This window comes from Mangifera indica, chromosome 3 (assembly GCF_011075055.1).
Source record: "Mangifera indica cultivar Alphonso chromosome 3, CATAS_Mindica_2.1, whole genome shotgun sequence".
Classification (NCBI taxonomy): Eukaryota; Viridiplantae; Streptophyta; class Magnoliopsida; order Sapindales; family Anacardiaceae; genus Mangifera; species Mangifera indica.
The window spans coordinates 6,527,506-6,540,426 of NC_058139.1; the positions used below are offsets into that span (position 1 = coordinate 6,527,506).

Sequence of the window (12,921 nt, forward strand, 5' to 3'; positions counted from 1 at the left end):
CATGTTGTTCGGCCGGTTAAAGAGAGAAAGACGAGGAAAAAGAGACTATTAGAGGAAGAGAAAATATCGAGAGAGAGAGACTGCTTGAGATAGTATTGTAAGGAATAGTTAAATAATAAAAAATAAATCTTAAGAGAAAAATATTATTTTTTAAAATTTGATACGAGACAAAATTATTAATTATTAATATTTAAATAAAAGATAAAAGGTTTTTTACGCAAAAAATGGAGTAGGGGTGCCTAAGATTTGTGTAAACTTTTTAATTATAATTCCAATCATAAAAGAAACTTCAATCAAATAAAGACAATTACACGAAGGATTATTCTTCAACTTGGATTTGCCATTCATTAATATTATATATTCGAATAAAATTATATATACATATTTTAAATATATAAATAAATATATATTTAATATATATTATTATATGATTAAATAATTTTAAATTATAAATAAAATAACATCTAATTATATAATAATATATAAATATAAATTTATTTATATACACAAAATATATATACTTATTATTACTTAATTCTTATCGTCCAATTGAATTTCAATTACTATTTCTGCCCCACTGTCCCCAGCTATAATTTCTAAATGGGCACCCTCGTCCTTGTGAAATTAATGTTGGTGACAAAATTTATGTGTAAACTATGGTTTGTCCTGATATTTTCTGACTTGAAGCCACAACATTCATGTGTTGACCCTTTTTATTTCAAATAATAAACTAACTTGGACTACTTTTTTATTTTTTTCAAAAATCTCCCCACCGCCAACTCATTTCCATTTTATGTATAATATTATCTTTCTTTTTCTATCTCTCTATCTATATATTTGCATCCATCTATGATCCTCCATCCATACCACTTAAAACTAATTAATGAAAATGTATGTGTATGTTATTTATGCCAACATTAAAGTCTAGTCTAGCTCATTAACAAATTTGTTACTTCTTTATTTTCATCATATTATATATGCATTGATATTTCTAGATTCCACCTTATTACTTTTTACATGTGTATTTTAAATTAATTAAATTAAGTTTAAATGGTAGTTTAAGCGATAAAATAATGAAATGTCAAGCTTGAAAATATAAATTTAATTTCTTTTTATAATATCTTAATATTAAATTATTAATTTATTATTGAATAAAATGATTGTGGAATCAATTATTAAACTAAAAATTTCACCTTTTAATATAATTGATTTGACTCAAATAAAATTAATTTTGGAGGTCCATCTTGATCTATAAGGAAATTTATAAACTTAATGTTTTAATTCTTACAATAAGATCATACGCGGAAAATTGTATTCAAACTTTGGTGAATTATAATCATTACCAAGATAAATATAACATCTAGAAGAATATTGAAAACTATCATAAGTTATTTCTTTTTTTTTTCAAATATGGTACAACTCAATTTTATTAGAAACCTCCTTTGAAATGAGCCTCAATACTCTATTTTTCCCAAATCAAAGATTCTACTTTAAGCTGTTCAAAATTGGCAGGGTCAACAAATTTTACCCTTACAAATTCAACTCTAAAATCCAAGTAAGAAATCTAAGCATTTAATTGAATCAATCACTGAAATTACGTAAATTAATTAAAAAAAGAGTTTGTATATTAATATTATTTTAATAATTAAAATTGTCATTAACACGATATATATAAAAGAAGACAAAATTATCAATTAGCAAAAACAGAGGCTGGTAAAGCGTGAATGACGCGCCGTAGGAAGAGAAAGAAATAGAATAGGGAAGAAGTCGCAGTTGCATAGTAACCATCAAATCAGATCTGGTTTCAGAAGGAAACAAAAGGTGGGACCCATTCTGACATAAATCACACGACCAATTTGTTCTTGTGTCAGAAGTTGCTGTAACCTGTAAGAAGAAGTGGTCCCACGTACAGTTAACAGCGCGTGAGATCCCATTTTCTTTTTATTTCTATGTTATGTTGGTTCGTGTGTCTGTCTATAGAAAATATTTTACATCTGTCTGTCATGTGTCCTTTCTTAGTTATTTTCTCGACATATGCAATTTAACATACACTTTTAAATATTTATTTTGAATTTTAATTTTGTCCACTCATGGTGGGACCGATATTCAACCGTATTTTATAGACTATCCTTTTATTATTTAAAAAAATAATAATTTTATTTAAAAAATAAATGGATTGTATTTCTGAAGGAAAAAAATATACAACAATAATTTTTATAATCTTATTAATAAAAAATATTTTTTAAAAATTAATTTACTTATTTATTTTTGAAAATATTTAATTTTTTTAAAATAGTTGTTGAAAAAAAAAAGAAATGAATGGATATTATTCATGAAAAGCTTGTTAACCTTAAATATCAAATCATGAGTATAGTGGATGTGACATGAAATGACAAAACTAACCTATCGTTCCAAAATTTAAGTTGCAGGAAAAATAATTTAAAATTTTTTAAAGTTTGAAACCTAAATACAATTTCAAGTAAAATAATATGGATTTATTTTAATTATATAAATAAATATATATTTAATATATATTATTATATAATTAAATAATTTTAAATTAATAATAAAATAATATATAATTATATATGCTTATTTATATATTTAAAATAAATATATAATATTATTTATACAATTCTAAATATTAATTAATTATTTCATCGAGTTAAAATATATATTAAACATGGACCACCAAACTTAAATAAAATAAAAAAATAATGGAATTACGTGGACATAATTTTTGCATGGGAAAAACGAAATTGTCAAAATCTAATCTACGTTTGCCTATTTTTCCTAGATTAGCATAAAAATTAAGCCAATTCATTGCAGATAGCCACGTAAGTATAAACTTTAAAGGTGTGATATTTTTTATGGCTCTAAAAATAGTTATTTATTTAATATCCATAAATCTCACTAATTAATTATTATATTGATATGTTTTATATCATAATATCATTTATAATATCTCACACAGTGCGATAAAACGACCACTTTTTGTCGGCGAGAAAATGATTAGCTTGTTTCCTTGAAACCGAAACAATCTTCATCTCATATCGAATTCATGAACTGGAATCAGTATATCACGTGATATAATAACTACCACATCTCCAGAATTGACCCCAATGGCAAATGCCGTAAAATTCTTCTAAATCTGGGGTCAAAGTTCTTGGACCCCACTCCCAGAGAAAGCTTGTCGTTTCCGGGGTGTCTGAGACGAGTGAAAATCGCTCCCTCAACTTTCCTAACCCGTTCCTCCACTACGAGCCGTCCAGTTAATCTGTCCCCCATCAGTAAAATCATCACTCAAAATTAGGTCGAATTTTCTTTTTCTATTTATTATAAGCAATTTTATTTACCAAATAATCTACGAAAAAATTTACATAACAGCAAAATTTAATATCGGGTCCATGTTATCTACCATGTACCCTCCAGTAGAGGATTCTTTCCCGTCTATTACAGCTGTTCGCTAGAGATTCCGCGCCGATAAAGTCGACAAAATGTAGCCGGCTTGGTGGGGCATATCATACTGTACTTATCAATGATCCAATCTATAATATCTATAAGCTATTACTTTCAGCGATAAGCCCTCAGTGATAAGTCAATTGACTTATCACCCTCTCAAATCCGTCTGCTCTTCCTATAAAAATCGCAATTTCTGCAAGGCTTAATGTCGGTATATAAATATAATTTTCAGAGAAGAGTTTTAGAGGGAGAAAGCTTTATAGATATATATATTTATTTAAACCAACTCTAATTCTAGATAAAGAAAGCTTCATATTTCTAGATAGAGAAAGCTCGTGTTAGACTCTCTCTCTCGCTGTAATCGACTCATAAGGTAAAGCTTTTTGTGATTTTAATTTTTCGTGAATTTTTTAAAATTTGTTTTCACTTTTCTTTTCCGCTTTTGTTTTTCTTTTTTGTGGTGCATCGTTAATCCCTTAAATAATCTGATTTTCTTTTGTAAGTTCGTTTTTAACTTCATTTTGGGTTTTTTTTTTTCGATAATTGTATAAAAAAATGTTTTTTTAGAGTGATTATTGAAGGCAGTTGAATGATCTAGTTCTAGAGAGAGAGGCTTGATTTATTTTTTGTAATATTTTATAATTTTTTTGGTTTTCATTGAGGATTTTTTCAGCTCACCTTTTATGAAATTATTATTATTTTTTTGTGTTTGTTTTAATTGATATTGTCAGATCTAGAGATATATTTGGTAAAATTGCGCGCTAGGAAATTAAGACGGGGTGATTAAACGATGTCGTCTCTCAGTAGAGAGCTGGTGTTCTTGATCTTACAGTTTCTCGATGAGGAAAAGTTCAAAGAAACTGTTCACAAGTAAGGATAAATTTTTTTATTATTTCACTCTTTTGAGAGAGAAAAATTAATTTTACTTTTCATTAAAGCTTTTACTATTGGATAATGTCTAGTTACTGTAATTATTTATTATTGTTATTATGTAATGATTTGGCATCATTATTTATATGGAAAATAGGCTGGAGCAAGAGTCTGGCTTTTTCTTTAATATGAAATATTTTGAGGATGAGGTGCATAATGGTAACTGGGATGAGGTTGAGAAGTACCTTTCTGGTTTCACTAAAGTGGACGATAATCGCTACTCAATGAAAATCTTTTTTGAGATAAGGAAACAGAAATATCTCGAGGCATTGGACAAGTAAGTTCGTTGCTTCTTTGCTTTGCATTTTGTTCGGGGTCATTGCAAGTGTTTTATTGATTTAATTGCATGAAAATGACTGTTTACATGTAAACTGAAATAGGCATGACCGGTCAAAGGCTGTGGAGATACTAGTGAAAGATTTAAAGGTTTTTGCTACATTTAATGAGGAGCTTTTTAAGGAGATTACTCAGTTGTTAACACTGGAGAATTTTAGGTAGGAGAGTTGCCTAAATTGGTTTAACATTGAATGTAGAACAATATCAGGGAGCTGCCTTTAAAATGGTGTCTTGTTGTATTATAGGGAGAATGAGCAATTGTCCAAGTATGGAGATACCAAGTCAGCAAGAGCTATCATGCTGGTTGAGCTCAAGAAACTTATTGAAGCCAACCCATTGTTCCGTGACAAGTTGCAGTTTCCACACCTTAAGAATTCAAGGTTACGAACTCTCATCAATCAAAGGTAATATTTCGAGAGATTTGCTATATCCTTCAGTTCAAATAAATAAATTGTGGAATTACTGAGAGTGGACTTCAAGAATGCTGATACATGGTGATGATATTATTGAATATCTTTATGCCCTATAAGGAAGGAGTCCATTTGTCTTCCATGGATTTTAGAATGTAAAATAGATCAACTAAATAGTACCATTTTCATTGCAATTTCTTACTTTTATTGGTCGAACTGAAATATGTGGCTGTTCCATCTAATCCCCCTGATTATGGGCCAAGAAATGTGCTAATGCATTATCATAAACCGTAGGTGTAGGCTGTAATTTATCAGTTTAAATATATCCTGTGTTGTTTTCTAACATCCTGATGTAACTACAGCCTGAATTGGCAGCACCAACTTTGTAAAAACCCAAGGCCAAATCCTGATATAAAAACTCTGTTTGTTGATCACTCATGTGGACAACCAAATGGTGCACGAGCTCCGTCACCTGCAAACAATCCATTGCTTGGGTCCTTACCCAAAGCTGGGGGTTTTCCTCCTCTGGGAGCACATGGGGTCAGTTACCAACCTTAATTATTTATCAAATTGTTTCTTAGTTTTGATATGCTCTATTAATGTGCTTTTGGATTTGTGGTCAGCCATTTCAACCTACACCAGCACCAGTTCCAACACCCCTTGCAGGTTGGATGTCTAATCCTTCCACGGTAACACATCCAGCAGTGTCTGGAGGAGGAGCTATTGGTCTTGGTGCTCCATCTATCCCAGGTGGTACATTGCTCTCTCTTACTGTAGGCCTAGGTCTCTAAGTTATAGGTTGGGATCCTATGTAGTACATAGTGTTATTAATAACCTTGACTGTTTGCACTGCCCTATACAGCAGCTTTAAAGCATCCCAGAACTCCTCCAAGTAACCCTTCTGTGGATTACACGCCTGGGGAAGCTGACCATGTTTCCAAAAGAACAAGACCAATGGGAATATCTGATGAGGTATTCTAATTTGGCTCACTCTCAACTCATCTCTTGGCTGTTGACCATTGTATACTTGTATTTTTCCTTAGTGTTCTCTTCAATTGATTTCTTTCTTTTTTTGGTGCAGGTAAATTTGCCTGTTAATGTTTTGCCAGTAACATTTCCAGGTCACAGTCATAGTCAGGCCTTTAATGCACCTGAAGACTTGCCAAAGACTGTCACAAGGACGTTGAATCAGGAATCATCTCCTATGAGCATGGACTTCCATCCTGTTCAACAGACACTTCTTTTAGGTCCAAATCCTTTGAGCCTATGATTATGTATTTGTAGCTATTGAATGTTTAATAAGTTATGTCCTTTTAGGTGTCAGTTTTGTAATCTGACTTTTAAATTTTTTTCTATTTGATGCCTTAGTTGGAACCAATGTTGGGGACATAGCATTGTGGGATGTTGGATCTAGGGAACGGCTCGTTTTGAGAAACTTTACATTTTGGGATCTTAGTCCATGTCCGGTGCCTCTCAAGGTTTGTTTATTCTTATCCCTATCAATGTAAGAGACCCATTATGAATGTTCTGTACACTTAATGAATGCAAAATTGGCATGGATTTTATTCTAATTCAGGCTGCTCTTGTCAAAGATCCTGCTGTGTCTGTTAATCGTGTCAACTGGAGTCCTGATGGTTCTTTATTTGGTATGTTTGAAGACTTCTAAATTTATTACTTCTTAATTTTGTGGGTGAACTGGATAATCGGTTTATGCATATTCCATTATATTGACAGGAGTTGCATACTCAAAGCACATTGTTCAAATATATTCATATCATGGGGGAGATGAAGTCCGACAGCACTTGGAGGTATATATTTTCTGGGTTAAATGAGTGTACAGATTTTCAGTGCTTGCCACTGAATTTGAGTTTCATACATTCAAGTGACGCTACAATCCTTATCTAGATTGATGCTCATGTTGGTGGAGTCAATGATCTTGCTTTCTCTCACCCAAATAAGCAACTTTGTGTGATTACCTGTGGTGATGACAAGACCATCAAGGTTTGTTTCTGTCCATTGTTTATAATTTTCATACGAAGAGTGGAGGTTGCCATTGTTTTTTAATTTTTCCTGTAAATATAGGTGTGGGATGCTGCTACTGGTGCAAAACAATATATATTTGAAGGTCACGAGGCTCCTGTGTATTCTGTCTGCCCTCATCATAAGGAAAACATTCAGGTAGCTGGTCTATTTAATGCCTATTTCACTTTATGGTGCTACTTACATGGAACTAGATTGTCTTGTTTGTATTTTGCCTTCTGCATCCAGTTGTTAACAAGCTTTCCTAGTACTTGATCTCTTTATCATGTTTTTGTGCTTCAGTTCATCTTTTCAACGGCTCTTGATGGAAAGATAAAAGCTTGGTTGTATGATAATTTGGGATCTCGTGTTGATTATGATGCTCCTGGTCGTTGGTGCACAACAATGGCTTACAGTGCGGATGGCACAAGGTTAATGCACTTGACTTAGTATCTGTGTTTCTTGTCTTCCGCTGTTAGTGAGTTGTCAATACTAAAAATGTTTTATTTTTCTCTTCTCGTTTTTCTTTTCCTTTGCCATGTTGGTTGATGGATACCACAGGCTTTTTTCATGTGGGACAAGTAAAGATGGGGATTCTTATATTGTTGAATGGAATGAAAGTGAAGGAGCTGTGAGAAGGCAATATCAAGGATTCCGCAAGCGATCTCTGGGTGTTGTGCAATTTGACACCACGAAAAACCGGTTTTTGGCTGCTGGCGATGATTTCTCTATTAAATTCTGGGATATGGACAATGTTCAACTTTTGACGAGCATTGATGCTGATGGAGGCCTTCCGGTAAGTAAATATAGTTCTATATTTTTTGAAAACCTTTTTGATAGTGGCAATTTCTCATTTCTGCCTTCCATGATTCACAGGCTAGTCCACGTATCCGCTTTAACAAGGATGGCAGTCTCATGGCTGTTTCTGCCAATGAGAACGGCATTAAGATTTTGGCAAACTCAGATGGCATGCGGTTACTGCGTACATTTGAGAATCTTTCATATGATGCATCAAGAGCATCTGAGGCCCCAAAGGTGGTATAGTTAATAGGTGTTGCAATCCGACCTCAAAGTTTGAACAATTCTAATTTAATATGTTAACTGCAGCCTGCAATAAACCCAATCTCAGCTGCTGTAGCTGCCACTAGTGCTGGACTTGCAGACAGAGGGACATCATTGGTTGCTATTCCTGGAATGGTCTGTGGAGCATGAATGTTAAATACAAAAGTTTTTTTTTCTCTTAAATTTATTTAATGGTCATGATTACAATTTGATGTGGCATACTATACAAATGTAATTTTCATTTCTTCCACTGACAGATGGAGTTTGGTGTCATTATTTTGTGATTTGTCTATTGTTTGTTTTAACTGTAAGTAAATTATTCTTGCCAGAATGGGGATGCCCGGATTTTGGCAGATGTGAAGCCTAGAATAATGGAAGAATCTAATGACAAACCAAAGATTTGGAAGCTGACAGAAATCAGTGAACCATCTCAGTGTCGAACTTTGAGACTTTCTGAAAATATGAGGGCAACCAAGGTACCAGATCTGCTAATTTACTTTCTTCTTGAAAGATTTTCTTATTAATTTGTCTTTTGTGTTCCTTATACTGCTTGATTGCTTTATAGCATTTTCTGGCATTCTGGTCATTTAACCAGTAATATTTTGGGCATTTGATTGATATTTATATGTATTCTACAAGCTGTTTCCCTGTTTCATCCATAGCAACTGCTGCTGTAGAAAATGCCAAAGAGTTAGCTATAAATGTAATTTCAGTGAAGACCTTCTCTGACCATAATAAAGCCTCTCTGTTGCAGATGCTAATTTTGCTAATTATTGAAAAAGAAGAGGTGAGGTTTAGGTTCAGCTTGGTTAATTATATCCCTGGTGCAGCAGTTTCAACTCTTTTAAGCGTATTAAGTATGCATCTTAAAATCGTAAATGCATAAAGATTCAGCTATGAACACTAAACATATAGCCCCTTATTTTTCTCCCACGGAGGACATAAATGTGGAAGCTCAAGATGTGTGACATACAATCTAAAAGTAGCTGTTTCCTTGGGTTGTAAGCCTGTTCTGTGATATATCTTGGTTTCTGAGCCTATTCCATGACATTAACGAAATATGATTATTTTTACATTTTAATATGAAACCAGCCCTTCCAGACTCCACTTTGTAGGGCAGGCCCTGGATGTTGGATATTCAAGTGATTCATGAATAGAGTTGGATGTTTTATTTAGTGAATTTAGATTTGATAATATGTCACATTTGCTTGTTATTCCTCATTATTTTCTTTCTTGAAATCTACAGATATCAAGATTAATCTTTACAAATTCAGGGAATGCTATCTTGGCATTAGCATCCAATGCTATTCACCTTCTCTGGAAGTGGCAGCGAAATGACCGTAATTCAACTGGCAAGGTACTAGGTTACTTCAAATTAGTTTCTGTTGGCTTACACAGATTTTCAGTCTTAAATTTGGAAAATGACTCATTGATTTTCTCCAAAAACTAATCATTCATTGTAGGCAACTGCCAGCATGCCACCTCAACTATGGCAACCATCAAGTGGCATTCTTATGACCAACGATGTTTCAGACACAAACCCTGAAGAGGCTGTTTGTTGCTTTGCTTTGTCCAAGAATGATTCTTATGTAATGTCTGCATCTGGTGGAAAGATTTCCCTCTTCAATATGATGACATTTAAGGTAATTCATGAACTTTAAAGGCGAGTTTTACGATTCTTGATGTTCATTTGACCATTCTCAACTTTCTTGGGCAAATACAGACAATGGCAACTTTCATGCCACCACCACCTGCAGCAACATTTCTTGCCTTTCATCCTCAAGATAATAATATTATTGCTATTGGCATGGATGATTCATCAATTCAGATATATAATGTCCGTGTAGATGAGGTATGATGTGGATATGCTATTTCTGGGCATTATCTGGATTCATTTGGAAAGCAGTAGTATTCAATTTCCTTCAATCATTGCAGGTTAAAAGCAAGCTTAAAGGGCATTCCAAAAAAGTAACTGGCCTTGCCTTTTCTCATGTACTGAATGTGCTAGTTTCATCTGGAGCGGATGCTCAGGTAATCATTTTTCTACTTTGGCATGTGATGTGTACCATAGTGCTCAGTTAGCGTGTCCTCAGAAAATCAAGTGATTACCTTTTCAACATTCTATGCACTCTTCCCTAACTCAAATTAATTGTTCCCCCTCTGGAGTTGTGACTTTGAAGATTCAGATCAATCTCTTATTTCAAATTATTATAATCGATATTATTTTCATTAGTTTAGTAAAAGCTTTTCTCTTTCTGGCTCTTAAGTTGAAGCCATAAGCGAAAAACTTGATGTTGGTTCACTTGTTGCTTATTTCAACAGCTTTGTGTATGGAGCTCTGATGGATGGGAAAAGCAAAAGAACCGATTCCTGCAAATTCCCCCTGGGAGAACGCCAACAGCGCTATCTGACACACGTGTTCAGTTTCATCAAGACCAGATACGCTTCCTGGTTGTACATGAGACACAGCTTGCAATATTTGAAACAACAAAACTAGAATGTGTGAAGCAGGTACCTTCTGTTTGAATCCATTTTGTTGTTAAGGTTACAATTTCTTTTCTTTGAAATGATGATTTTCTTGTTTACTATTAGTGGGTCCCACGGGAGTCTGCTGCCCCAATCAGTCATGCAACATTCTCATGTGATAGCCAGCTGGTATATGCTTGCTTCTTGGATGCAACTGTATGTGTGTTTAGTGCTTCAAATCTCAGTTTACGTTGTCGTATCAATCCATCTGCATATCTTCCTGCTAGTGTCAGGTAATTCTTTCTCTTCATTGCTCAAATTGTGCACATACTATTGCAACTCTCCTGCATTACATGGTGGTTTCAAGTGTCTCTAGAGTTATTTTGAAGGCAATTAAAATTTACTCTTGCACTACCCAACACGACATGCTAATACTGCTTGATCATTTAGATCTTATCTTGGTTGTGCACTAGTGTACCTATGCATATGCATTGATATGAGTATGTAAGTGATTTTGCTGTTTTACTTGTAGGATTAGACTGTAACATAGCATGGCAGTATCATCCTAGTTGGAACCCTTCTTACTGAAAATTACCTTCTATTTATTATTTTACTAGACTTCACACTTGATGATTCAGTTTTTCGATGCTTGAATTTACTCAGCATTTGAGAAATAATCATACTGTTTGATGAGAAAGGAGAAAAAAATGACTGTGGCAGTTGTGGCATAGAGTTACTTTTTGCTACTCGCTGGGCTTCAATTCTGGAAGAGCTTCATGGCTTTTTTTTCTCTTCAAGTATCAATATCTTGTATAGCTCGTTTTCTTATTTATTGACCTGAACTTTTCCATTCAGTTTGAACTGAAGTTATCTTCAACCTGGTAACATCTTTTGTGGGGTGCCAAATTAAGTCAGTTTTATTTGTAATCTTGCCCTTGGTGGGCACTTCATTACCTTTTACAAGTTAATACTTAAATGATTGCCTTCGTTGATTTAATTGACCCATTTTTTTGACTTTATGCAGTAGTCCCTCTGTTCACCCACTCGTTATTGCTTCACATCCACAAGAAGCAAATCAGTTTGCTTTGGGACTGTCGGATGGTGGAGTTCATGTCTTTGAGCCTCTTGAATCTGAAGGGAAATGGGGCACTACTCCACCCGTTGAGAATGGGTCAACAAGCAGTGTACCAGCTACACCTTCAGTTGGAGCTTCGGGTTCAGAACAAGCCCAAAGATGATAAAATGGCTGGCAGAGCACAAGTCCTTTTACATTCTTGGCTTGCTGGCCCTTTTCTAATTTAGGTACGCATTTTATCAATTTCTACTAAAAGCAGTATTGTTAAAATTAGATCATCCCAACTTTTTGTTCAGACATCCACAAAGCCTTTGCATTTTTGATACAAAATTCATAGTAGGATAGTCTCTGTGTTCTATTAGTTGTTCAACTCTTTAGGATGTAAGATTCACTGGGGTTGACCTACGTTAACGTGTTTTCCCTGTAATCCGGGTCTTTATTTTTGTTTTATAACTTTATTGTTAGTGTTATACCACTTATTTTGTCGACTTTTTCTTGTTTTGCAGTTTTGAGGTTCGTGATGTGTAACTTACTCAAAGAACAACATGCAAAGATGTAGATTTAAGATGTTTTATCAGGATAGTTTGTAAGGTAAATGACGTAGAAGAATTTGGTAGTGAAATGTTTCTCCTTTTAGAAAAATGAACACGAAGGCTTGGAATTTGCTTTGTTTTGAAATTATCCCTAGTTTGATTAGAGGCGAGGGAGGACTGTATTAAAAATGCAGAAATCTCTCCACTATTCTTCTCCAGGAAAACTCATAACCCCCACATGGCAGTAAATTTATTTATGTATTTTCGAAATGTTTCCCACTCCAGGTTTGTCCTAATGCCACTTTTGTATCCATTTGCACGCAAAAACTAAAAAATTGGCGGGTAAAAATAAAATGATATTTAATTATAATACATTTTAATTGTGCATCGAAATTGAATGATTGCAGGGAAAATATGCTATTTTGCTTTCATCAACCAACATTGTGGCAACCCACACTCGGAAAAAAACAAGGCTGTCCAAAATTTCTATCTAGCCCAAAATTTAATCCGGAAATTCTCGAATAAAAAATAATCTAAATTAATCAACCCACAAAATAAAAGTCAGACAAAATTCATCTGTCAGCCAAGTGAAAAGTCATTAACCACCCTCTCAAAAACCTTGTTCAAT

The 12,921-nt window shown here is 33.8% G+C and overlaps 1 protein-coding gene across 1 annotated transcript; it reads left to right on the forward strand.

Annotated features, from left to right (window-relative positions):
* The first annotated feature begins 3,671 nt into the window (after positions 1–3,671).
* On the forward strand, positions 3,672–12,572 carry LOC123211454 (topless-related protein 1). The gene is made up of 27 exons (XM_044630201.1): positions 3,672–3,835; positions 4,194–4,332; positions 4,490–4,669; positions 4,773–4,886; positions 4,974–5,132; positions 5,501–5,678; positions 5,762–5,888; positions 6,001–6,110; positions 6,220–6,385; positions 6,507–6,616; positions 6,715–6,784; positions 6,873–6,946; positions 7,044–7,139; positions 7,221–7,316; positions 7,461–7,588; positions 7,719–7,953; positions 8,034–8,192; positions 8,265–8,354; positions 8,549–8,695; positions 9,466–9,576; positions 9,683–9,862; positions 9,943–10,071; positions 10,155–10,250; positions 10,542–10,730; positions 10,812–10,978; positions 11,710–11,987; positions 12,267–12,572. Exons 2-26 carry the CDS (start codon positions 4,253–4,255, stop codon positions 11,921–11,923), a joined length of 3,405 nt encoding a protein of 1,134 aa, XP_044486136.1. The 5' UTR covers positions 3,672–3,835; positions 4,194–4,252; the 3' UTR covers positions 11,924–11,987; positions 12,267–12,572.
* The last annotated feature ends 349 nt before the right edge of the window (positions 12,573–12,921 follow it).